At 52.1% G+C, this 22,823-nt stretch overlaps 5 protein-coding genes across 12 annotated transcripts; 3 read left to right on the forward strand and 2 right to left on the reverse strand.

Annotated features, from left to right (window-relative positions):
- Positions 1–13: 13 nt before the first annotated feature.
- Positions 14–3,923, reverse strand: cct2 (chaperonin containing TCP1, subunit 2 (beta)). The gene is made up of 16 exons (XM_088366783.1): positions 3,770–3,923; positions 3,030–3,104; positions 2,882–2,947; positions 2,664–2,775; positions 2,503–2,579; positions 2,256–2,368; positions 1,935–2,137; positions 1,776–1,876; positions 1,559–1,686; positions 1,321–1,424; positions 1,137–1,256; positions 883–1,011; positions 703–806; positions 527–626; positions 315–456; positions 14–234 (listed from the first exon to the last, which is right to left on the reverse strand). Exons 1-16 carry the CDS (start codon positions 3,770–3,772, stop codon positions 204–206), a joined length of 1,608 nt encoding a protein of 535 aa, XP_088222909.1. The 5' UTR covers positions 3,773–3,923; the 3' UTR covers positions 14–203.
- A 310-nt stretch (positions 3,924–4,233) lies between these two features.
- Positions 4,234–6,351, forward strand: tspan12 (tetraspanin 12). Of its 2 annotated transcripts, none has more exons than XM_088366813.1 (7): positions 4,234–4,543; positions 4,829–4,952; positions 5,068–5,203; positions 5,273–5,338; positions 5,476–5,583; positions 5,657–5,800; positions 5,859–6,351. In XM_088366813.1, the coding sequence occupies exons 1-7, from the start codon at positions 4,264–4,266 to the stop codon at positions 6,105–6,107; spliced, it is 1,107 nt and encodes a 368-aa protein (XP_088222939.1). In that variant the 5' UTR covers positions 4,234–4,263; the 3' UTR covers positions 6,108–6,351. The 2 variants fall into 2 exon arrangements, with proteins under 2 accessions (XP_088222939.1, XP_088222938.1); XM_088366812.1 differs by having other exon boundaries at positions 4,242–4,543; positions 4,870–4,952.
- LOC148379008 (A-type voltage-gated potassium channel KCND2-like) lies at positions 6,250–22,537 on the reverse strand. Of its 4 annotated transcripts, none has more exons than XR_015855358.1 (8): positions 22,221–22,537; positions 20,723–22,156; positions 15,850–20,619; positions 15,133–15,611; positions 14,449–14,996; positions 13,608–14,188; positions 12,314–12,424; positions 11,830–12,223 (listed from the first exon to the last, which is right to left on the reverse strand). XR_015855358.1 is itself a non-coding variant. In XM_088366779.1 (7 exons), exons 2-7 carry the CDS (start codon positions 10,184–10,186, stop codon positions 6,871–6,873), a joined length of 1,803 nt encoding a protein of 600 aa, XP_088222905.1. In that variant the 5' UTR covers positions 10,187–10,392; positions 12,314–12,424; the 3' UTR covers positions 6,250–6,870. The 4 variants fall into 4 exon arrangements, 2 of the variants coding, with proteins under 2 accessions (XP_088222905.1, XP_088222906.1); XR_015855357.1 differs by lacking the exons at positions 11,830–12,223; positions 12,314–12,424 and adding exons at positions 12,436–13,141; positions 13,202–13,388 and having other exon boundaries at positions 22,221–22,531; XM_088366779.1 differs by lacking the exons at positions 11,830–12,223; positions 13,608–14,188; positions 14,449–14,996; ... (2 more) ...; positions 20,723–22,156; positions 22,221–22,537 and adding exons at positions 6,250–7,015; positions 7,082–7,284; positions 7,351–7,452; ... (1 more) ...; positions 7,937–8,099; positions 9,081–10,392.
- Positions 11,415–16,706, forward strand: nup107 (nucleoporin 107). Its single transcript, XM_088366763.1, has 27 exons — positions 11,415–11,616; positions 11,935–12,014; positions 12,131–12,226; positions 12,333–12,427; positions 12,499–12,634; positions 12,702–12,805; positions 12,875–12,990; positions 13,075–13,123; positions 13,224–13,295; positions 13,374–13,462; positions 13,588–13,663; positions 13,731–13,844; positions 13,950–14,040; positions 14,117–14,196; positions 14,264–14,323; positions 14,404–14,549; positions 14,624–14,672; positions 14,747–14,816; positions 14,887–15,002; positions 15,067–15,256; positions 15,339–15,445; positions 15,513–15,615; positions 15,692–15,852; positions 15,936–16,061; positions 16,128–16,241; positions 16,317–16,484; positions 16,543–16,706. Exons 1-27 carry the CDS (start codon positions 11,609–11,611, stop codon positions 16,648–16,650), a joined length of 2,724 nt encoding a protein of 907 aa, XP_088222889.1. The 5' UTR covers positions 11,415–11,608; the 3' UTR covers positions 16,651–16,706.
- mdm2 (MDM2 proto-oncogene) lies at positions 17,103–21,586 on the forward strand. Of its 4 annotated transcripts, none has more exons than XM_088366789.1 (12): positions 17,103–17,223; positions 18,769–18,831; positions 18,952–19,026; positions 19,115–19,248; positions 19,323–19,372; positions 19,470–19,534; positions 19,635–19,722; positions 19,803–19,987; positions 20,058–20,186; positions 20,261–20,332; positions 20,400–20,532; positions 20,768–21,586. In XM_088366789.1, the coding sequence occupies exons 2-12, from the start codon at positions 18,781–18,783 to the stop codon at positions 21,199–21,201; spliced, it is 1,416 nt and encodes a 471-aa protein (XP_088222915.1). In that variant the 5' UTR covers positions 17,103–17,223; positions 18,769–18,780; the 3' UTR covers positions 21,202–21,586. The 4 variants fall into 4 exon arrangements, with proteins under 4 accessions (XP_088222915.1, XP_088222917.1, XP_088222918.1 ...); XM_088366791.1 differs by lacking the exon at positions 17,103–17,223 and adding an exon at positions 17,230–17,523; XM_088366792.1 differs by lacking the exon at positions 17,103–17,223 and adding an exon at positions 17,565–17,638.
- Positions 22,538–22,823: the final 286 nt, after the last annotated feature.

Genomic DNA, 22,823 nt, shown 5'->3' on the forward strand with positions numbered 1-22,823 from the left:
TGCTGATTGCGACTTGATGTGACCTTCGTTTTTATTTGCGTCAACAAAACCAAAGAAAACCATTCAAAAAGATGCGTTGCGGACCAATGGCTAACACGAGCAGTAGCAGCTAACGCTAGCCTGCCAAAAAGTGCTCCCACTACAGAAGAAGGAATTTTTTTTTTTGTTGGAGTACACCGATAAATAAAGATGGCGGTCTTCATCTAACACGGATGGTGGTCAGGAACTCTCTTCCTGCAATCAAACAAGACGGACGTGGCGTCAGCGAGTCCATTTGCGCATCCGTCCGGTGTCCACTTATGCGCGTGACTGACCTGGGCGCCGCTTTGATGATGTTGTCCACCCTCAGGATCATCTCGGCCGCTTCGGAGGCGCTCAGCAGCACCTGACGCTTCACCTGGAAAGACTCGGTCACGCCCAGAGCCGCCATGTCGCCCACTGTGCCCTCCCACATGTCTGCGGGCAAACCAAAAGTGCTCAGTCGGGGAACTTCCTCCATCTTAAGCGCTCTCGTGGGTCCACTCACTCAAACCAAAGGTGGTCTTGTTGTCCTGGTGCGCCGCGCGCAGTTGGGCCACCAGGTCGGCGCTGTCGTAGCCGGCATTGTCTGCGATGATGGTGGGCAGCTGAGAAGGAAAGCATTAAATAAATAAATCACCTTTCCATTCATCGATTTAGCAAGCCTTTTGAACTTTTTTTTACCATCCTCAAAGCCTTGGCAAAGGACTCCATGGCGACCGCTTCCTTGCCCGGCGTCTTGTTGGCCAAATCGCTCACCACCTTGGCCATCAGCATCTCGGAGCAGCCTCAACACACAATACCGCAACGGCATGAATTCTTTTTTCTTTTTTTATGCCAGGGAGAACTTTTTTTTTTCTTTACCTCCTCCGTAGACGGTGCGCGGCTCCTTGACGGTCTGCGCCAGCACGCACAGGGCGTCGTGCAGCGAGCGTTCCGCCTCGTCCAGAATCTGCTGAGTGGCTCCTCGCAGCACGATGGTGCACGCTTCACCTGCACCGACACAACTCGGCTTTAGTCGGTGGGATTGACGGATTTCGTATTGCACTAGCGCATTCGATTATGAAAAGAAAAAAAAAACTGGCATGCGGGGGAAAAAGGGCTTTTCATGTGCGTACCCATGGCGACGCCCGAGAAGTGGATGAGCATGTCCTCGCCGATCATCACCTCCTCGATGAGTTTGCAGTGGCCCAGCCGCACCAGCTCAGGATGCTCGAACGTCGACGTGATCTCGCCGCCTACGGCGCACGCGCACTTTTCAAGATCGGGCTCAAGCGATGATATCGCAGCGAGGTCACGTACCCGTGACGAGGGCCAGGCGCTCCACGCCGGCAAAGTCGGCGTGCTCGATGGCCATGACGCCGGCCTGAGCGAAGAGCTGCTCGGGGTAGTTGTAGATCAGCTGCCTGCCGAGTCAACGCACACATGACATTTCTGTATATGGTCAACCCGTGATGTCCAAATTCGTATTTTCCCCACAAATTGGTCAGTGGCAAAAAAACAAACAAACAGGAGTAGCGAGGATGGATCGCTGAGTGACCTGTTGATGAAGCAATTGATCCCATGCTTGAGGATGCGCTCCACCTTCTCCTTCATCTTCTCCTTCTCGGCCAGCTCGATCTCAGCCACCTTGGCCGTGGAGTCCACGCGGACCCTCGAGCCAAAGATCTGCAGGGACGAGAATCGGCGAGGTCATCTCGGCCCCATCTCTTCATCTTCTTTGACGCTGGCCGTGCGTCCGTCCGTCCATCACCCACCTTGATCTTGTCCGTATCCATGCCCGTGTTGGCGATGAGGATGTTGGCGTTTTCCAGCCTCTTGGGTTGGTTCACGCCGATCTTCTTGTCCAGCAGGAAGCCTGAACAAACAAAGCGGTATCAGTATCAGCTTTGCCGCCTTCGGGTGCGCTCGTTCACCTTCGTCCAGGTAGGAATCGGTGAGGCTGCCGCCGAGCTTCTTGATGACGTGGATGGCCTCCAGGTTGCCGGAGCCCTTCAGCCTCAAGACGGCGTCTACGGCCAGCTGGGAAAAGTGATCCTTGTGGTGGGTCAGCAGCTTGGAGGACAGCGTGGTGCGCGCAATGTTCAGGAGGTCCTCTTGGAAGCGGGCTGTGTCGTTGCTACGGAAACACGCAGCCCGTCGAGAAGAAAAAACAAAGCAAAATTTGGAGATGAGATATGCTGAATAGCCACGCCTGGCCGACCGAATAATTTCAAGAGCCAATCGGAGCAGAGCACCTGTGGTCCACAGCCGCCTCCCTCAAGGCATCTCTGGCTACCTGCGTGGCCTTCCTCCACCCAGAGATTATCGTCTGCGGGTGGATCTTCTTGGCGATCAGAAGCTCTGCCTCCTGTCAGTCAAAGAGGAAGTGTGTTACGCCGGTCTAGGAAGTGTACATCCGGCTCTCGGTGTATTAAAATTCTGTATTCCACCTTACGCACAATAAAATGAGGCCTCTGAAACTAAAACTGGACAGGTTCTTACCCGGAGAAGCTCGGCCGCCAGAACGGTGACAGAAGTGGTCCCGTCACCGACTTCGTCGTCTTGAACCTTTGACATGTCTGTGGACGTACACATGAACAAAAGGTCCATAACCTCCCCGTAGATGTGCACGCTTGAGACCCTCGCCAGGTGTTTTAACTCACCAACCAGAACTTTGGCGGCAGGGTTGTCAACGCCGATGGCCTTGAGGATGGTGGCGCCGTCGTTGGTCACCGTCACCGAGCCGCTTTTGCCGCCGCCCAGCAGGATCTTGTCCTGAAAACCAGAATGCACATGAGCTGAGTTTATGTTCCATTCGCTCATCAATGGCATTTTGCATGACACGTTAGCACCAAGCTGGAAGAAAAACAAATGAACTCACCATGCCTTTGGGTCCCAGGGTGCTTTTCACCAGATCTCCAATGGCAATGGCCCCCACAAATGACGACTGCAGGGACAAGTTCAAATCGTTGTGAGCTTAACATTGACCGTTTCCCCCCAATTTGGAGATAAAGCATAAATACACGCACCAGACGCGCAGTTTCTGCTTTTTCTTCATCAGCTCCTTGTTTGAAGATGTTAACCGGGGCCATCGAAAGGGAAGCCTGCAGAAAAAACATCATGCAAATTCACAACAATTATTGGTTGCAGGAAACTGCTGAACAATATATTCTAAAAAGAAAATACAAAACACTCAAAAGCCAATAAATCCGAGCACCCCTGAACGCCGCACCCGAGAGAAGCTTCGAGAAAAGATAATAAAATGACAAAACGTTCCTGCCAACGAACATCCAAGAAGAAAATCTTACAAGCAGTACATGATGCAACGCAGTATTTCACCAGTTTCTTCACATCTTACCCATATTTTACCTCCCATCCCTTACTGAGGCTCTGACTGACAGCCACAAAGGCAAAACGACTAGCTTTAGCCGAGTCGGCCAGAGAACTATGAAAGCTAAACAAAATGCACAAAAACCACTTCATCTTAAGCCAATTAATAACAAAGTGAACGGACATTGAAATGTAAAAATATAATCACGGCGAAGAGCTACCAGTAGTTAGCATCATCTTAGTCACTAGCGTACTGATACGCCCATGTGCTCGCCGGTTAGCATCACCAGCTAACGGAGAGCTAACAGAGGCAAGACGCGGGTGCGATGTCATCTTCCAAAGGTGCCTCTCAGTATGCTTGACTTTAGCGGAAATTCTGCTTTCGGTTCTATTGGTCTTTTTAAGGTTAATAAAAGAGAATAAAAAAATCGAAACTCACCATGATGTCTGCGTTTTAGGGTGGACAGAGGAAAAGGGGATGAACGACTTCTTCGTGTCTTCCTCTACTGCAGATTAGAAGTGTGCTGCGCTTTGCTGCCGTCTACTGGACACTAAGTGGAATAATTCAATCTTCCCAAAACGTCTCATTAAATAACTGCCAAGTCGATTCATCTATTAACAAAAAAGAATTATAACGAAATAAACAAGTTGACATGTACATTTAACAATTGTTGATTTATTTTGTTATACAACCAATGAAAAAATGGGGGGTTCTCAATTTTTATTTCTTCCGTAAAAAGAGAATTATCCGAAAAAACAAAAAAGATGATTCAAAAACAGAAGAATACCCCCAAAAGTAAAATAATAACCATAAAAATGAAATAGGAGGAGGAACTTGGGGTCACATTCCTCCCCACCGACCTCCTCCGGGGAACAGACATCCTGCCGTGGATGACGTGGATGCGCTCGTCATCTCGTGACTATTTCGGGAGGATGTGCGTGTGCGTGTGTGTGCGCGCACTCCTTGGAGAAACACGTCCACTCACAAGTAGCACTGGGCAGGCTGGCACCACCTGTTGTTGGCCTTTTTATTTTTTCCCACTCCAGCAGAGGACAACTGACCGCGCATTCGTCGGAACCGACCCGGCTAAGCCCACTCCAGCATGCCGCCGCGCTGGTCTAAAACTTTTCATGTCCAAAGTGTCCGATGGCGAGAGAGGACGCCGTGAGATGCGTGCGTCTTTTTCTCTACACGCTCAACGTGCTCTTCTGGGTAAGAAATGCAACTTGGTTGGACCCGCTTCGGACTCATTGACGTGACTCATGAAGATGTAGTTCATCGACGATCATGTCTGCATTCATTTGTGTGTGCGTGTGTCTAGTTGTGTTGTTGTTGTTGTTGTTGTTGCGTGTGTGTCATGTCTGTGTGTGTCTGTACGTGTTGCGTATGCGGTGAGTGCGTGGTGAGTGTGCAGAAAGGTCATACAGTAGTGGAAGGCAGGATTGTTATGTTGTGTGAGTGTGACATGTTTGACATTCTCAAATGTTATTTCTGTAGCAGAACCTGATCCATGTGTGAACGCGCGCTTGTGCTTACAGCTGATGTCCGCGTGCATTCTGGGTGTGGCGGCGTGGATTCGAGAGTCCCTAAACGCCGTCCTGACTCTGACCGCTCACACCAGGTCAGTATGCATGTACGCAAAACAACCCAACAACCATCCACGTGTGTGTGTGTGTGTGTGTGTGTGTGTGTGTGTGTGTGTGTGTGTGTGTGTGTGTGTGTGTGCGCGCGCACAGGCTGGAGGAGGCAGCGGCAGTGACGTTGGCCCCCGTCGTCCATCCTGTCCTGGTGGCGGTGTGCTGCTTTCTGCTGATGGTGGCCATGTTGGGCGTGTGCGGCACGCTGCGCTGTGACCTCATGATGCTGTCCTGGGTATGGCGGCTTCCCATTGGCTGAGACTGATTGACATGCACACGCACACTGACTGGGTTTGTGTTACAGTACTTTGGAAGTCTGCTGGTCATCTTGTGTGTGGAATTGGCCAGCGCTCTGTGGACCTATGAGCAGGTGTCTCACACACACACAAACCGTGTGGCATTTGTGTATGTGCGTGTTTTATTATCAGCAGAGGGGTGACACACCGAGCTAACTGTCTCTGTGTGTGTGTGTGTGTGTGTGTGTGTGTTGTCACCTGCTGTATTCAGCCCCCTGTGCAGCGCTCTGACATGATCAGTCTAAAGTTCCGCATGTCCAACTTCGGCCTTGGCCAGCATCAGTGGCTAACACACACCTGGAACGTCTTTCAGACAGAGGTTGGTTGCCTCGCACACACACGCACAAACACACACGCACACATCATACACCCACGTTTGTGTGCGCGTGCAGTTTGAGTGCTGCGGGGTGATCTACTTCACGGATTGGCTGGAGATGACGGAGAGGGAGTGGCCTCCCGACTCGTGCTGCTCCAATCAGTATCCCGGATGCGCTCGCCGCGCCCACCAGCACGACCTGAGCGATCTCCACCAAGAGGTGAGAGGCCGCCCGCGACCGCCTCGACAACGATGACGACGTGGCTTCTCACCTCCAGGGTTGCGGGCCGAAGCTGTTGTCGTTCATCCGCTCGAGCGCGCCGCTGCGAATACTGCGCTTCCTGGGCGTGGCCTTGGGCGTGGCCCAGATCCTGGCCATGGCGCTCACCCTCACGCTGCTCTGGACACTTCACTACGGACGCAAGGGGCCCAAAGAACGGGGAGGCTGGCCTTCGGCGCCCACAAGAGGCGTCGAGGCCCTCGCTCACGGCCGGCCCGCCGAGCGCCACTTGCAAAGCGTCTCCTAGCATTGTGGCAAACTGTTGAAGTATCGAATGTGTGTGTGTGTGTGTGTGAGAAATGCTCTGTGTTTATTTCCCATTGTACAGGAATGTTCCCAGAGGTTAAAGGTCGCAAAGGAAGCGAGCCGAGAGGAAACCAACAGGAGGAGCTTGTCGCTTTAATAATAGTCGAGATGGCGTATTCTCGCTGAGACATATGAGGGCATTTCTTTCTTTCTTTCTATTAAATGCAATTTATTACAACACCGCACACGCTGTCAATCATCTCTTGCCCCGCCCGCATGCACAAGAATAATAAGAGAAAAATCACAAGCATCATCAAGACGTACGTGTGATCAACACGAATGATAAGAACTGAGATTCTCGGGACACGAGGAAGCTCAACTTTGCATATTGACACAAAAATAAGCATCATAGGCAGAGGTTCATGCATCGGAAGGTGTGTGTGGCCATTGAAGCATTTCTTCCACGTCCTTCGTATCCACTTTGCTCTCTTTGTACAACTTTTGTGTGTGTAGGCAATATGAAGGATGTTGAACAAACACTTAAATGGTTTTCCACAAACGTGTCATGCAAATAAATCAAGAAATCCTACCAATAAAGTGTCAGGCATATTTTAAAACGTCAATCAACCTGAGGAGTTCCTATCCTGAATGAGGCTAGCAGCAAGCTTAGCATGTATGAAAAAGCACCTGAACAACGGAGCATCTTAGATACCTGCAACATTACACCACCAAGGGGAATTTTCTCCCCCTTCGTCCGGCTTGCGTCAGAGCTCTGAAACGCGGACATTGTCGGAGGTGTGCCGAAGGTGGCCTCGGGTGCCGGACGATGGTTCGGCAGCGATGGCGGCCGCCGGGCCTTTGTAGTTTAGCGGGACGGCTTCCTCCAAGATGGCGTTCAAGCTGGAGCGACTGCGGAGACAAGTCGAATGACGGACATTCATCTGGAGATGATGGAAACGCTCAAAAGGCTTTTACGTCAGCGCTCGTTGCGAAGCTCGAGCGGCGTCCGATTCGCGCTGGTCCAAGTGGCTCCGTTTGGTCCGGACGCAGCAGGAAGTTAAAGCTGGCGGCGAGGTAGACGAGAAAGAGGAAGAGGACGAGCGAGACCGGGCCCGCTTCAACAAGGCCTCCTCGGAGCAGCTCCACTCCACCGAAGCTCGCTCCACAAATTGCAAGCTCTGATCCCAAATCAAAATGTTCACATCAACTGTAGCGAGTCGGAAAGTCGTTTTCGGCGAGCTCACCGTGGTTTTCTCAAGGCAGTGCAGCAAGTGGTGATGATGCGCCGCCATGTTGGCGCCGGCGTTGGCTTTGTCCAGCAGCGCCTGGCCTGCCTCCTTGGCCGCCTTGGCACACACACAAAGTCACATGACCGCGTTTTGAGTTCATCATTGCACATTTGAGGCAAAACTGGAAGCGTGCAAAAAGGTCACATCACACGGTAGCGGAAGGAAGGCAGGAGGGGAAAGAAGATGACGAGCGAGAGGTCTACTTGTGCGCCCTGCACGTTTTACAAGTGGAAGAAGAAGTAGTTTCCTTCTTTTGTGGGTCACGTGACAAAGGAAACGCCAGTCAGCAGCACCCGGCACGCGTAGTACCTCGGGGTCAGCCAGCAGTTTGTAGCGCAAGTAGGCGCTGGCGCCTTGGCTCTTTCCCGCTTGAATTCTAGCCAGCTGACTTTTCTGTTTGTGAACACATGCAATCGTTTTTTTTGGGTTTGTTTAATGATAGAACTACTGTTGTTTTTATCAATAAGACTGATTTTTCCAATGATTATTTCTTCAACTGTATAATATGTCAAATGGTTGTTGCGGTGTAGCAGCTTGTCACCTTCTGCGCGCGCCTCTTCTCAGCTCGCTGGCTCTGGTGGTAGATGCGGCTGAAGTTGGACACGATGACCGGCACGGGAAGGGCGATGACCAGCACGCCGCTCAGCGAACAGATGGAGCCCACGATCTTGCCCATGATGGTTTTCGGAACCATGTCGCCGTACCTGAGGAACAAGTCGCAATTTATCAGCTCACTCAACCAATTTCAACCACTTGACGAAAAAAAAAGAAATGAGATGCTTGCAATTCTGCTTGTATCCACACGAGAGAGCCAAAGCTCTGGCGTGGTTCCGCTGGATGCAAGAATAAGCTACAGAATCAATGTAAAACTATGAATAATATGTTATACACACAAAGCAACTAGCAAAATCAATACTCATCAGTAGAGACTTGTGACTCAACATCATTTGTGCAATAAAGCTCAAGTCGTTCCTGTTCAATTATCATTTGACGTTAAGCCAAGTAAAACGATGCATGCAACTTAGTTCAAGCTCCGGAAAAAAGTTGCCTGAGGCCGAGTTGCATTCACGTGCACGATTAGAAAACAATTCTAGCGGAAACGGGCACTAATTCTAGCGGAAACAGGCACTTTCCTATTTACTGCTAGCAGGCCGCCGCCGCCGACGGCGCCGACGGCCATGCTTGACCGTCACCCGCGACGACAGGCATGTGACGTTACATCACGTGCGCGCAGTGATGTACCGCGTGTGCGCTCACATGGGGCGGCCAGGTGACGGACATCACCTGGACGCACGTGACATTGGCACACCCTACCCGCAAGCCTTTGCGGTGCGTGTTGCCATGGGAACAAAGGTACCGAAGCAACCCCTCTTCATGTCGCAGCGTGGGTCATGTGACTAAATAATATATGCGCGTGGACACCTATCTGCAGGTGTTTTGCTGAAACATGATCCACGCGTACACACAAACACACACGTGGACACGCAAGTCGCAGCGGCCTGACAAAAAGCAATGAGATGAGGTGGCCTCTTGTTGCCGTAACCATGACAACACGCCACCATGAGCCCATTGAGACCTCAATGTCAACACGAAGCATTTAACGAGTTGATCGGCGGCACCTTCTCGAGTGTCCGACCGACCGCAACGTTTTCGCGGAGGGAGCGTGCGTGCGTCCCATCACCTACCCGAGCGTGGTCATGGTGACGATGGTGTACCAGAAGGCGGCGGGGATGGAGGTGAAGGCCGAGCCCTTGGAGCTCTTCTCTGCGTAGAACATGACGGTGGCGAAGATGATGATGGCCATGGTGAGCGAGAAGAGCAGGAAACCCAGCTCGGAGGCGCAACTTTGCAGCGTGTAGCCCAGGATGCGGAGACCGGCCGAGTGGCGCGAGAACTTGAAGATCCGGAAGACGCGGAAGACTCGAAGCGTGACAAAGGCGCCGCTGACGTCTTCGTTCTCGGGCATGACCAGGCCGATGTAGTACGGCATGATGGCCACCACGTCGATGAGCGACATGACGCTCTTGACAAACTTGAAACGGCTGGGCGCCGCCACCAGGCGCAGGACGTACTCCACCGTGAAGATCAGCACGCAGGCCGTGTCCATGCAGAAGAAGGCCAAGGCGTAGCGCTCGCCGCACGACGTGGACCTGGCCGATCCCAGTCTCGCTCCGCACGGGACCGTCTCCAGAACGTTGGCGAGGACCGACACGGCGATGAAGAACCCTGTGACGTAGTAGAATACCAGCGCCATGGTGGACGTGTGCGGGTTCTCAAAGGCTCGCCACAGGGACTCGCGCCAGTTCAAATCCGCCGGCGCGGGCTCGTTGCTCGGATCCGTCTCCTCGTCGTCCTGGAGCCGCTCCTGGTTCTCCTTCCGCCGGTCCTTGTAGTCCTCGTAGCAGCAGTCCCCGATCACTTCGGGCACGATACCGAAGAAGGTGAGCTCCTCGTCGAAGGCGGCGATGCACTCGTGACGCGGGAAGTGCAGCTTCCCCGTCTGGTAGAAGTTCAGGATGTGGCGGAACAAGCCCGGATCGCGGTCAAAGAAGAACTCGTCGCTCTCCTGCCGGAAGAAGAAGTCCTTCTCGGAGCTTCCCAGAAGCGTGTCCGGGTAGCGCTCCAGAGTATCCCGCCACGTCTGGAATCGACTTCCGCTCACGTTGAGGATGAGGACGTTGTCTTTGCCGCGCCGTCCTTCTGGCGGAAGCGCCGGCATGGGCGCGTTGGCCACGGGCATCCAAGCCACCGCCGCCGCACGAGCCAGCGGCAGCCAGGCCCCCGCCGCCATGCTGACTCCCTCCAGCCAAATTGGACAGCCGAGCTTTCACGCCGTGGATGCCGACGCGCTCAGCCGGAGGCAAAGACAGCCACCGTGGAGAGGTCCGGCAGCATCTGACTTGTTCTCACTCAGGTGATGGATGCTCTGCTCCCCCCTCGCTGGACCTCCCCCAAGGCATGTCATTCCTCCCTCTGGAGCGCCTCCCTCCTCGTCCCCTTTGTGTGTGCGGAACATGTTAGTCAACTTTTGTGTGTGTGCACTCATCTGTTTGAAAACAGGAGGTGCCACTCTATCGCCCACACAAACACATATGCACAAAACCCCATAACAACACACAAAGCATAAGCAGAAGAAACACATCCAACAAATACCACAAGGACATCAACAACAAACACAAATCACACAAAACCAAGAAATATACACACACAGCGTGCATGTCTTAAAGCAATGCTACGCAATTGTTTGGACACACACAAGCGTGTCGAACCAGGATCCAAGACTTTTGGCCCACAAAATAAATGGATTCATCTTGTGATGTTTTGACTTAACACTCAATGTCAACATTTTTTTTCTTCCGCTGCAGAGATGATAGATGCTCCCCCTTCCTCACTCGCATCCTCCCTACATGTCCTCACCCCCTCCCCTCCCCTCTCCGAGGAGACCTTCATTGAATTCTGCTTTATTCCATTTCTATTTTTAGTCACACATAATGGCCTCACAACTCCAAAGAAAAGAAAAGCAAGCGCAAACAAACATTGAGACTACAACAATAGTATAAAGGACTTGAAGAGAACTATCTGAGGAGACTTGGACCAGGGGAACCTGGGACCATCAGAGCGGAAGGTCTCTGACAAGAAGAGGACTGGACCCAGTACGAGTAAAAGAGGTCAGAACCGAGGGACTCGGACTTGAGGAGGAGGAGGATTTCCAGAGATAATATTGCCACGTGAGGAAATCTTTTTTTGCTCGGGATTAGATGGGAGGGTGATGAAGAGAAGAAAGAGGCAGAAATGTCTTCTGTTTGACAAATGCGGTGGCTTAAATGAGCAAGATCTATTCTTAGAAATGGAGACATTCATCAATTCACCCTGCACACCGCTCTACTATGCTGCCCACTACTGGAGGGGACGAAAATAGCTCAAATCAAGTCTCTGCTGCCACCTATTGGCCAAACGCCGTAGTACGGCGGTATTAAACAAATGCAACTAATAAAACAACACACCGAGCCACTAAATATGTTTTTAGCTGTTTTAGGCTTGTAGCGCGATTACCGTGGATACACAAAAGGCGAATTGCATTGAATCTGATCTGATGTCATACACGTTTTGCGTTACATTGGCTGCTGTCTGTCGATGACGCTACCTTCATTTTTCCACGAAGAAGTCGCTCGCATGTTGAACCTCGTGAAGCGGGAAGTGACATCTCGCAAAAATGGACTGGTAAGAAGATTTGAGCGTCTTTTAAACCTCACGCAGCTTACACTTCTTTTGAGACAGCGTTAGCTGTTTGGACAGAGCATTCGTCTGTATTTTCAACAATCCGTTCGCGTGAGTTAAGTTAGTTGAGAGCGTTAGCAGGGGGCTAACGATGCTAAGCCGCCCCCCCCAGCGGAGATGCTAGCCGGCTAATGTTGTGATCACAACACCGGTCACTTTAGCTGTGAACAGCTTTAATACATCAGAGTTCAACATGATGTGGACGAGCGCAATGGAGTCCTTTAATGGTTCTGACCGGTGTATGTATTTGTTACTATTTAGGGGTCAAAGTGAGCTGCTGTCTCCGGTGGTCCGAGAAGATGTGGTGACAGTGGCTGGCCGTCGAATGAAGAAGGTGGCATGTATCCTGCAAACAAGTGTTTGTGTGTGTTGTTTCAATGTGACGCTGATGGTGGTTGAATTCTTTTGGATTTCTTGTCACTGCCTTGATTGTTGCATTCCTGAGCGCTGATTTTAGTCCCCTCACCCGGCAACAGTAATGTTGGCGCTTCCATGGTAACGCCGGCGCGCTCCACATTGAAGAACACGCCTGCCTCACTTTTCCGACAAGCTGGTATGGCAAAGCTTACTGCGGTTGGCTCTTAATGGGGAAATTCGATAGAGTTGGGGACAAATGAATCTAAATGCAAAATTGCCTTACTTGACTCGTCTTCCTCCAGTAACTCCCAGGGTTTCCGATGTTTCCGCCATATGGGCTCACGCGGGCCAAACCCCTCACTCCGCACACACGCGAAGAACCACACTCGGCAGTCTGGTGAGAAAACACAACGGGCGGGATTTCATCAAGAGGGCGAGCTTGACCGACAACTATGACGCCCCGCGTAGAATTTGGACGACAGCGACTGGACTAACAGCTTGTACGCGTCGCCCGTGGCGGCTTTGGGGAACAGCAGCTTCTTCACGGAGGACATCGCCCAGCTCGGCTCGGCCCTGCTCAAGGACGACGACCCCGGAGAGGCCGGTGGGCGAAACAAAGGCACTCCGTCCGTCATGTTGTGCTTTGGCATCTGATCCTTTGTTTCTTGCAGCGGCGGCCAGTCTGTTCCCTGATTTCCTGGCGTCCTTTTTGAAACACTCCTCGTCTGGCATATTTGAGCTGCTGGAGGATTACCAGAGCCTCTGCCAGGACAAGGTCGGCGATTTCGGGAGGGACATGCGACTCGATCTGAGGCGAAGGCTTAGCTTCTGTCGGGCGTTTCAGGTGGACGTGCTCCAGTCGGTGGTGCTGCGAGCGGGTCCGAGCAGCAAGACGGCGGGAGTGCGCTGGCTACTGCAGCAGGAGAGCCACACCTGGAGACTCATCTCCTCCCTGTACAGGTGGACATCCGCGTCGCGTCGGACGGCGCCTCGCGTCCGATCGAGCGCATCTGACCGGCTCGTCCGCTCGCTCTCTTTTGGCAGGGATCGCGTCCAGTCGGCGCCGGAAGATGACATGGCGGTCGACGTGGCAGTGAGTGATCGACCTCTGCTGCGTGGAATTTAAGATTTGAAGAAATGTTCCTCCGCGAGGGCAATGTAGGAGCAATACCTCATGTTGATTGTGCGTGCAGTTTCCCAACGAAAGTGAGAAAACGGCGGTGGAGCATCTCTTCCAGCGCGACGCCACGGTCCGTCAAAGTCAGGTAACAAATGCGCTCAGAGCCCGTGTTGCGCTTTTAGCGCTCGGCTCGGCTCAGCGTGGCGCGCCTTCTCCTCCGCAGTTGGTCGTCGATTGGCTGGAGAGCATCGCCCAGGATCAGATGGCAGACTTTTCCGACAACATTGAATATTACTCCAAAAGCGTCTGCTGGTGAGTTTACTGCTCAACTGTTACGGGGGGGGAATAATCCTACGTTGTATCTAAAAGTCTAAGTGTGTGTGTGTGTGTGTGTGTGTGTGTGTGTGTGTGTGTGTGTGTGTGTGTGTGTATGTCAGGGAGAACACGCTGCACTCACTGAAGCTGAGGCGCAAGAGCGGGAACGTCTTCACCGTCCCCCTGGTCACTGAGCTGGTGAGAGCCGTTTCCTTGACGATATCCTCGGCGACTGCCGCCGCCCACTCTCACGGTCTGCTTTCAGGACCCCGACGCCCCCCTCCGCCAGCAGCGACCCCTGGCGGACCTGGACCGGGAGGACGACGTCCGTCTGCTGAAGAACCTGTTCACGCTCATTCGGGCCGGCATGACCGAGGAGGTAGCGGCGCGTTCTGCAACATTTCAGCCATTCATCCTTTTACTAAGGAGTCACATACGTAAATAATCTGATGGTGCTTGCGAATGTGCCGTGTTGTGTGCGTAGGCCCAGAGGCTGTGCACACGCTGCGGTCAGGCCTGGCGAGCAGCCACTCTGGAAGGCTGGAAGCTCTACCACGATCCCAACATCAACTCAGGTCCTCTTTCAAAAAATTGACGGTAGCCGCCGGCCTGCACGCCAACGGAGCTCAATTTGGGGGTGTTGGTTTTCAGGCAGCGCCGAGTTGCGCCCGGTGGAAGGAAACCCTCACAGAGGCATCTGGAAGGCCTGCACCTGGAGGATGGCTGCCGAGGTACACGCAGGTGCATGAAAATCGTCCTGAAACGTTTGTGCAAATGTGCTGCTGGTGTTTTTTGCAGGAGCAGCTAAACCGATACGAGCGAGCCATCTATGCCAGCCTGAGTGGAAATCTTAAACCAGTAAGATCTCCCATTTCGACTTTTCGTCAGTGTGCTGACATGCTAAGCTAAGACTGTGTGTGTGTGTGTGTGTGTGTTAGGTGCTGGCTGTATGTGAATCGTGGGAGGACTGCGTGTGGGCGTACTTCAAGGTGATGGTGGACACACTGGTGGAGAAGCACCTGATCTCTTCAGGGATGGCCCACCAGGAAGTCGAGACGCTGCCACGGGAATACCTGGAAGCCAAGTAATGAACACACAAGCAAGTATTCATGTGATCTCAAGCTAAGGGAGCCACCCACAGATGGCTTGTTTTCTCAGCTGGACGCTGGAAAAGGTGTTTGAGGAGCTCCAGGCATCGGAGTCAAAGGTAGAAGCCAAAACAGAAGTGAAATGTCGTCACCACCAATGAGGGTCACATGACTGACGCGTGTGTATGCGCAGAGGGTCTTGGAGGAGACGCAAGAGCACTACCATGTCATTCAGAAGTTCATCATCCTGGGAGACCTGGACGGTAAGATTTGCTCCTCCTCGTCACCCGAGAGCCCTCGGAAGACCTCGTAAGCGCGTGACCTTTTTCTCAGGTCTTCTGGAGGAGTTCCGCGATTGGCTGACGGCCCCCAAGGCGCTCCCGTCGCACCTGCTGCGTTTCATGACTCACCTGCTGCTCTTTTTCCGCTCCATGGGTTTGGCCCTGAAGGTAAACAAGCGCACGTGTTGATTAAAAGAAAGAAAAAATCCAACTTTGCGTCTCCGTGTGGAAGGAGGAGGCATGCGTGGAGGTGCTGAAGGCCTACGTGAACCTACTGGTTGCGGACCGCCAGACAAACCTGGTGGCCAGCTACGTCAGTCAGCTGCCGGCCGACCTGGCCACCGCTCACTACGCCGCCTTCCTGGAGACCATCAGCCAGCCGGAGGTCCGGCCGCGCTGCTTGCAGCTCGCCGCCGAAGCCGGTGAGGGCGCAGACATCGCTTTGGACGGCGAGCTGACGAGCACGTGCCGAGCCCACTCGTTTCTTTTTTTTTGCTCGCGTAGGTTTGGATGTGGCCGCTGTGACCAAACTGGTGGTGGAGACCGTGCGGGAGCGAGACGACGGCGAGTTCACGCCTCACGGCCAGCTTCCGGAGACGGGAACCACAAAGGTTGGTTTGGAGGTGAAAAACCGGCAAGCGGCGGCATCCATTTTGATGCGGCGGCGTCTTCTTCCAGGACGACAAAAAGAAGATCGACGTCATCGACTGGCTTCTGTTTGAGCCGGCCCACCGAGCCGAGGCCCTCAAGCAGTCCAACGCCATCATGAGGAGATTCCTGGGTAAAAACGAGCAAGCGCATAGCATCACGTCACGTCACGTCACGTCACGTCGCGTCACATCTCTCCACCCCTGCAGCTCTGGAGAAACATGACGCGGCCAAGGCGGTCTTCTCCAAAGTTCCCGAGGATTCCATGAGAGAAATCTACTGCCAGTGGTCGGGACTCGGCCAGACGTCGCCTCTGCCCGCCGAGGACGACAACGCCATCAGAGAGCATCTGTGCATCAGAGCCTACCTGGTCTCTATCTGCCATCCGGAATACTTTCAGAGTCTTCCTGTCTTCCTTCACACTGACGCGGAGGTTCAATATGTCGTTTGCAGGAAGCCCACGAAGCCTTCGCCGACTGGTTCGCTCACAATAGCGCCGTCCCCCAGAAGCCCACACCTGCGCCCGAAGCCAAATTTACAGAGCGAGTAGCCAATGAGATGAGAGAGAAAGAGTACCAGGTATTTGTGGCGGCGAGCGTGGCCTCTTGCGGTTGCGACGCATCTCAAAAGCGCTTTTGCCGGCAGGCGGCGCTGTCGGCCTGGTCCGGCCGCCTGGATGTCATGGCTGAAGACGTGAAGGAGAGAATCTACAACGTGCTCCTGTTTGTTGACGGCGGTTGGATGGTGGACAACGCACAGGTCGGAAAAAGGTTCATTGGCCCGGCCACACTTTGGTCAGGAAGGATTCTCCAGCGTGCGTTGTGTCGTTGTCAGGATTCGGAGCCGGATGCGGAACGCGGCCACCAAATGTCGGCGCTGCGCTCGCTGTGTTTGCCTCGCCTTAGCTTCCTGCTGCTCAGCGTGCTGCAGAGCTCCTCCAGACACCAGGAGGCGCTGCGGCTCGCTGACATCATCTCCTCCGACCAGCATCGCCTCTACCAGGTAGACCGGTCTGTTTTGCGTCTTGTCTAAGGCTCACGATGGCTTTGGCTTTCTTCAGGTGTTTTCCAAGGAGGAGCTGAGACGCTTCCTTTCAAAGTTGAGGGAGTCGTCCCTGGCGCTATTGGACCAGGGACTCGACCCGCTCGGCTACGACTTGCAGCCATGAGGGCCCCTGCGTTGTGTGTTTGTCTATATTTTCTGAATAAAAAAAGTCTTTTCTGAGTGGTTTGTTTGTTTGAAGCAGAGCAACTGGCACAAAAAAGCTTCTTTGTTGAATAGGATGTGTAGTAATTAGTTAACAGATATGTTACAGCTAAATAGCTCTCAATAAAAACTATATCAGTAGCTAAAACAATACAAATGATCATGACAAATCTCTCGGAGGTAGGGGGGGTAATTTTGTTCCTAATTGTATGGGAAAACGAATAGGTAAGAAAATAAAAACAATTTAAGCTGCTCTCTTAGCTTGCTCAGTCAAGTGGAAAAAAAACTACACAATGGCATCGATAATTCTAGAAAAATCAATCGACAATTTTAAATTCGTGGTTACGTTTCACCCAGTATATCGACTTAGTGCGGCTTTTTTTATTTTAACTCAATTTACGGCTGATGCAATGTCAGTATTTGTCCTCTAGGGGCGCCATCACGCGTACAAAAGAGGTACACAAGAGCACATCGAACGGAAGTTTGAACAGGAATAAATCCACAAATTGGGCGAAAAGGTTCTCTATAGTATCAGGTACGTGAATTCTTATAAAACAAACATCAAGTCAAGTTCGCGAGCGACGCGTGTAATATACAGTGGTTAGCGCGAATTAGGCGTGTGCTAGTAGGCCGCCCGCGGAGCCTCGGACTTTTCTGCCTGAGTTGACGGAAGACGGGAAGGGTAATCATTTTGTGGAGGAAAGTTGAACAATTCCGCAAGCTCGAAAGCTGCTTTTCTTCAAGGATGACGTCTTTGAAACGGCGTTCAACGTTTCTTTAGTGAACTGCGCACAACGCCATCAAGGACGGCGCCAATTCAACTTTTGCCGAAGAGGTGAACAAATAGAACGTTGTGCTTTGTAACTGTTGTCTGCTTTTTTCTTCGTATCAGAGTTTTAGTTCGATTTGGTTTTTTTGCGCTACACAAAGGTGGTCGTTCCGTCTCGGAGGCAAGTGTGGTTAATAACGATATACGCGCACATGCGCAGTAGCAAGCGCGGGCAAGACATGTCTGGGCATAGTTCTCTGCGCGCTAGTGACGTCACGGACGGAGCTTTCGGTGGACAAGCAAATGTTTGGATATTACTCTCATCTGTATTATGTCATTTTATTTTTAAGCATAAACTATCTTTTTGGGCACGGGGGGGAAATGTTTTTTTTTTCCGTAAAAAACGAACAGATGATCTCTGCGTGCTATATCTATTCCTGTTATTGTCATATCCTCGGATTTTATGCATGTTTTTTACAAGTAGCAGTTGCATCTACGGCGTTTTTGCATTAGGCATTTTGGTGCACTTAATTGTCTTTGTATGTCAGCTGTACATCAACTGGGAGTGGGACAAACAAGCACAATTGGTCTCTTCTGTCAAGAATTCTGCGAGCAAGAAAAAGTGCTTTCTTTCTTTCTTTTTTTTTTCTCATGAAAAGAGAATGTACACTATGGTCAGATATGCGGGGCATGTTGCCATCTACATTGAAGTTAGTGCAGTTAGTTTTTTTGTTGAGTCATTTGATTGGACTAGTCCCGGCATGTCTGTCTGTGTGTGTTTATTTCTGTGTGTGTGTGTGTGTGATATAATCAGCTGTTCCAGCAAGTGAGTGGCGTGCCGCTGAGTCAGCCGGGCTGGCTGTGATAGGCCTACCGGACTTGACAGCATTTACTCACGTTCCGGTCTAGTCCTGACATGTCCTGGAGGCTGTATAAGAGGCAGCGGCTGCCTCCGCCTCAACTCTCTGGCTTTCGCACTCGCCACTTTAACTCTATGCACTTGCGCGCGTGGACTACTGAACGATACTCGGGTAAGAATCTGTTCTTTCCAAAGACTTTTGGTGCAGGAAGAATGCTTTTGAGTTGTTTCTTCACGTTGGCTCTTGACAGAGCTTGTCAAACGTTTTGGAATGCCTTCATAATTGTATGGCCTACTGAAGCCCGCAAGGAATTCTAACTATTTTGGAGGGGGGGGGTTGCTATAGTAAGGTGACAAATTCACGTTTTGGAGAGACAGAGAGAGAGCGAGCGCAGCGCAGCCGTTGACTTGTTTCTGCTCATGCCACTGACACTGTGCGCGTCTGTGTGCAGATTATCATCGCCATGTCAACCGAGAAGAGCGACAACATGGACACCTGCGACGACGACAAAGTGGTAAGGGGCGATCGATGACTTTTTTTGCTATCTTGCCATTCGCGCTTCAGATCCGCAACTTTTTTTTTGCTCTATTTGGCCGAGTTGCGTGTCATCACTTAGCTGCTTGTTTGGGTCCAGGTGCGGCCCAAGTTGGAGTTGTCCACTTTGCTCAAGCTGGCGGGCGCCACCAAAGATGTGCTGACCTTTAAGGAGGTGGGAGCGGCATGGAGCGGCCGGACCTGCCGAGTATCACCCGGCCTGTGAAGAGCGCGTAGCCACTCTGCAAATGTCTTGTGCTCAGGTCATGTTCTACCTGGGCCAGTACATCATCCAGAAGCAGCTCTACGACAAAAAGCAGCAACACATTGTGCACTGCGCGCAAGACGCGCTGGGCCGCATCCTCGGAGTCGACACGTTCTCCGTCAAGGAACCTCGGTCAGCCGCGCGACACGGATGATTCTCATGCTCAAGTCTCACCTTTAAAGCATTTCTGTTTTTTGGGGGGACAGGCTTTTTTTTGCCATGCTTGCCAAGAACTTGGTGATCGTGAGGGGCCAAGGTAGGACGTCCTGCCAGCGGCTGTTTCATTTCTGCACAAAACATGATCAATGAAATACTCATCGTTCCGTCCAAACGGTTGCGTGCGTGTGCTGCAGAATCGATACAAAGCTCCGCCGAGGCTGCGAGCGGCAGCCAGACGCCGCAGCAACAACCCACACAGGTCAGACACTGGCTCTGCTCACATTTAAAAAAAAAACAGCCTGGCAATGGCAAGGGGCGCTTGTGTGTGTGTGTGTAGTGATGTTACTTTTGTTCCTTAGGAAAATGCGGTCGGAGGCAGCTCGTCATCTCCCAGCATGCGCCGCCACCGGCGAAGGCGCAACAGGAGCTCCAGGAGCAACGACGCAGGTGAGTGGACGGCCGTCTGGAAAGCGCCTCGCAAGGCGCTGTGTCCAGATGTAAACACCCCCCCCCCCTCCTCTCCGCAGGTCCCTCCCACGGGTTGCCGGGTGAGGAAAAAGACGCCGGGTCGGACGAGGACGACGGCGAGGGCTCAAAGAGGAGCCGCTCGGACAGCTACTCGCTAACTTTTGATGACAGTCTGTCCTGGTGTGTGATCGGCGGACTGGGAAGCGGGCGCAACAAACACAACAGCCAGTCCTCAGAGAGCACGGTGAGTACGAGACGGGATCTCTCGTGCCGCTCGATGGATTGACTCAACATTCCACTCTCTGCGTTTGAAGTCTGCCTCGTCGGACGCCGCGGCCGCCGCCGACTCGGACGGCGACAACTTCAGCGTGGAATTTGAAGTGGAGTCTATCGACTCGGACGATTACGATGAAGACGACGCCTCTTTGTCCACTGACGATCAGGTAGGACATCACACGCGGACGCGGGGCCGCGCCATTCATTTCCTGCCAGACATATTTGCTGTCATTGGCCGCAGGTGTACGAGTTCACCGTATTGGAGAACGACGACGACGACTCGTTTGACGAAGACACGGAAATCACGGAAGCCGTGAGTGGCGAGTCGGATTGTCCGAGCCCTTAAGACCGGACTCGAGCGATTTGCCGTTTGTGCTCAGGACTACTGGCGCTGCGACGGCTGCGACGAGTTGAACCCACCTCTCCCGAGGAACTGCCTGCGCTGCTGGAGTCTGCGCCAGGATTGGCTGTGCGCCTCGGCCACCCACCCGGCCACGTGCGCCGACGCTCCGGGTCAGTTGGGCGACTGCCGTCTTCTCAGCAGCAGCAACATTGAGAGATGTGCAAATGTGCCAAGGCCTGCCTGCCTGCCTTCTTTGCCTGTAATCCACACCATTTGGATCAATATGTCACTTTGCTGCCATCTTGTAACAGTTTGCCGTGACGTGCCGAGAGCTTTCCATTTCGAGAGGTGGATGCGTACCTCTCACGTGTATTCAGTGAGTGATTTGTCCCGCTTTTTCCCAAGGTTCCGACGCCGAAGACGGCGTGGACGTTCCGGACGGCAAAACGGTCAAATTGTCGTCGGCTCCCGACTGGCAGGAGGCGACGTCACGACCGTCCTCGCCCTGCAGCTTGTCCTCGCCGGAGAAGTCGTGGACGTGCGACTCGCAGCCTTCGTCAGGCGCCAACTCCCAGGAGACGGTGGGCAGCTCCCAGGAGACGGCGACGGGCGTGCCCGAGCTGGAGCGCACCGTGTCGGCCGACATGCGGCTGCCCGACTCGTGCCTGGAGCCGTGCCTCATCTGCCAGTCGCGGCCCAAGAACGGCTGCATCGTCCACGGCAAGACGGGCCACCTGATGTCGTGCTACGTGTGCGCGCGCAAGCTGAAGAAGCGCAACAAACTGTGTCCCGTGTGCCGCCTGCCCATCCAGGCCGTGGTCCTCACCTACCTCAGCTGAGGTGGCTCCTGGCTTCCCAGTTTGGCTGACCCGCGTGGCGCGGCGTGGCATGGCGCGGCGTGTTTGTTCGTCTACCTCAATTGAGATGTGCCGGTCGCGTTCTCCTCGTTGGTTCGTCTCCATCGTCCAGCGGTCAGAATGTTTCGGACTCTGTTGAGATCCAGTGCAATCAGTAGATTCAACAAGTAGGGACAAATGTGTGTACCGAAGGTTCGGTAGAATTTCACAATCGTTCTCCTCTGTTATTTATTTCGGCACGAGCACACTTTGAATCGATTTGAGTTGTTTGAACGACTCTTGCTGTGTAAATAAGATTGAAACTCCAATTCTTATGTAGAGATTTCTAACTTTATTTGCAGTTGTTATAAAGGTTTGGTTCACATTCTGCTGGTGATCGTTTGCTTACACGTGCACACACTTTATAGAAATGTACTACCTTTAAGTCAAGAATTCTCTAAATGTGTAGCACGGGCTCCCTCTAGCGGCAAGTGAAATATTTTCATTTCATCTTTTGCAACTTCATGTTGAAAATCATTTAAAGGGTACATTTTTTGTTATGACTATTGCACATACCATTTTAATCGACGGCATATCAATTGATGTACATGTGAGCTCGTGGTTAAATAACAAGGTGTCTGTAAATCAATTGCAATGGTGCTTAAGAGTATGAAAAGCATAGTTACCTTCCCGCTGCAGCGACGGCTACATTTTCGGACTTAAAGGGTCTTTAAGAAATCCGTGACTCGCTGCTGTCGTGTGGCTTGGCAGTATTGAGGTGTGCCTGCAGGTCGTTGGCACTTTAATTTGCCACAGACACGCAAGTGCCTGCCTTACACGTTAGCCACTCAGCTTCATATGCATCACGACCCTGGTGAAACCAAATCGTAATCCCTCTGTAAAGGTGCAGTTTCATTTTGGCATTGTCTCCACTCGCTGCTAATCACGCGCCGACTTCCTGCTCATGCACACAAACACACAATCAGCAAGGTGGACTTATTTGCAAGCGATTACAGACAAACCTGAACTCGAGTGGCAATTCAAGTGTAGTCACGAGGTCCAGGAGGGACGAGCGGTCTCAGTTGAGCAAGAAACGGCTCGTGCAGGATATTCCGTTTTGGATTCCCTCAATTTGACCATATGATCGCAAAAGTGTACCGTATGTCGCCCTCTGCTGGTCAGTATGAGAAAGGCTCCCGTTGACGAATTCCGGGAATCCAAAACACATGTACGAGGCGTTACTTGAGTTGTATGTAGTGCTGTATATGTTAAATCTAAGTTAAAAAAGTAAAAGAGCGCTTTAATTGTGTTGTTTTTATTCTAAAACATAAAAAGAATATATTGCGAGAACCAAAAATGCAACGACGCGAATATTCGTTTTGGGTTCCCTCAATTTGCCCATAAGATAGCAAAAGTGTACCGTATGTCGCCCTCTGCTGGTCAGTATGAGAAAGGCCCCCGTTGACGAATTCCGGGAATCCAAAACACATGTACGAGGCGTTACTTGAGTTGTATGTAGTGCTGTATATGTTAAATATAAGTTAAAAAAGTAAAAGAGCGCTTTAATTGTGTTGTTTTTATTCTAAAACATAAAAAGAATATATTGCGAGAACCAAAAATGCAAC

Source organism: Syngnathus floridae, chromosome 22, assembly GCF_059516105.1.
Source record: "Syngnathus floridae isolate MCC-2025c chromosome 22, RoL_Sflo_1.0, whole genome shotgun sequence".
Classification (NCBI taxonomy): Eukaryota; Metazoa; Chordata; class Actinopteri; order Syngnathiformes; family Syngnathidae; genus Syngnathus; species Syngnathus floridae.

Bases quoted from the DNA above. Each gene is read 5' to 3' on its own strand.
- cct2 (XM_088366783.1), bottom strand. The intron at 2,776-2,881 runs GTGAGTTCATTT...TCTGGTTTTCAG, and splicing joins CCCTGGGACCCAAAGGCATG to GACAAGATCCTGCTGGGCGG. The intron at 235-314 runs GTCAGTCACGCG...GTTTGATTGCAG, and splicing joins ATCATCAAAGCGGCGCCCAG to GAAGAGAGTTCCTGACCACC.
- nup107 (XM_088366763.1), top strand. The intron at 13,845-13,949 runs GTAGCGGCGCGT...TTGTGTGCGTAG, and splicing joins GGGCCGGCATGACCGAGGAG to GCCCAGAGGCTGTGCACACG. The intron at 15,853-15,935 runs GTCTCTATCTGC...TGTCGTTTGCAG, and splicing joins TGTGCATCAGAGCCTACCTG to GAAGCCCACGAAGCCTTCGC.
- mdm2 (XM_088366789.1), top strand. From the start codon at position 18,781: ATGTCAACCGAGAAGAGCGACAACATGGACACCTGCGACGACGACAAA. The intron at 20,187-20,260 runs GTAGGACATCAC...CATTGGCCGCAG, and splicing joins CTTTGTCCACTGACGATCAG to GTGTACGAGTTCACCGTATT. The intron at 20,533-20,767 runs GTCAGTTGGGCG...CTTTTTCCCAAG, and splicing joins CACGTGCGCCGACGCTCCGG to GTTCCGACGCCGAAGACGGC.
- LOC148379008 (XM_088366779.1), bottom strand. From the start codon at position 10,186: ATGGCGGCGGGGGCCTGGCTGCCGCTGGCTCGTGCGGCGGCGGTGGCT. The intron at 8,100-9,080 runs GTAGGTGATGGG...CTTGTTCCTCAG, and splicing joins GTCACCATGACCACGCTCGG to GTACGGCGACATGGTTCCGA. The intron at 7,285-7,350 runs GTGAGCTCGCCG...ATTTGGGATCAG, and splicing joins ACTGCCTTGAGAAAACCACG to AGCTTGCAATTTGTGGAGCG.
- tspan12 (XM_088366813.1), top strand. From the start codon at position 4,264: ATGTGCGTGTGCGTGTGTGTGCGCGCACTCCTTGGAGAAACACGTCCA. The intron at 5,339-5,475 runs GTGTCTCACACA...TGCTGTATTCAG, and splicing joins CTCTGTGGACCTATGAGCAG to CCCCCTGTGCAGCGCTCTGA. The intron at 5,584-5,656 runs GTTGGTTGCCTC...GTGCGCGTGCAG, and splicing joins GGAACGTCTTTCAGACAGAG to TTTGAGTGCTGCGGGGTGAT.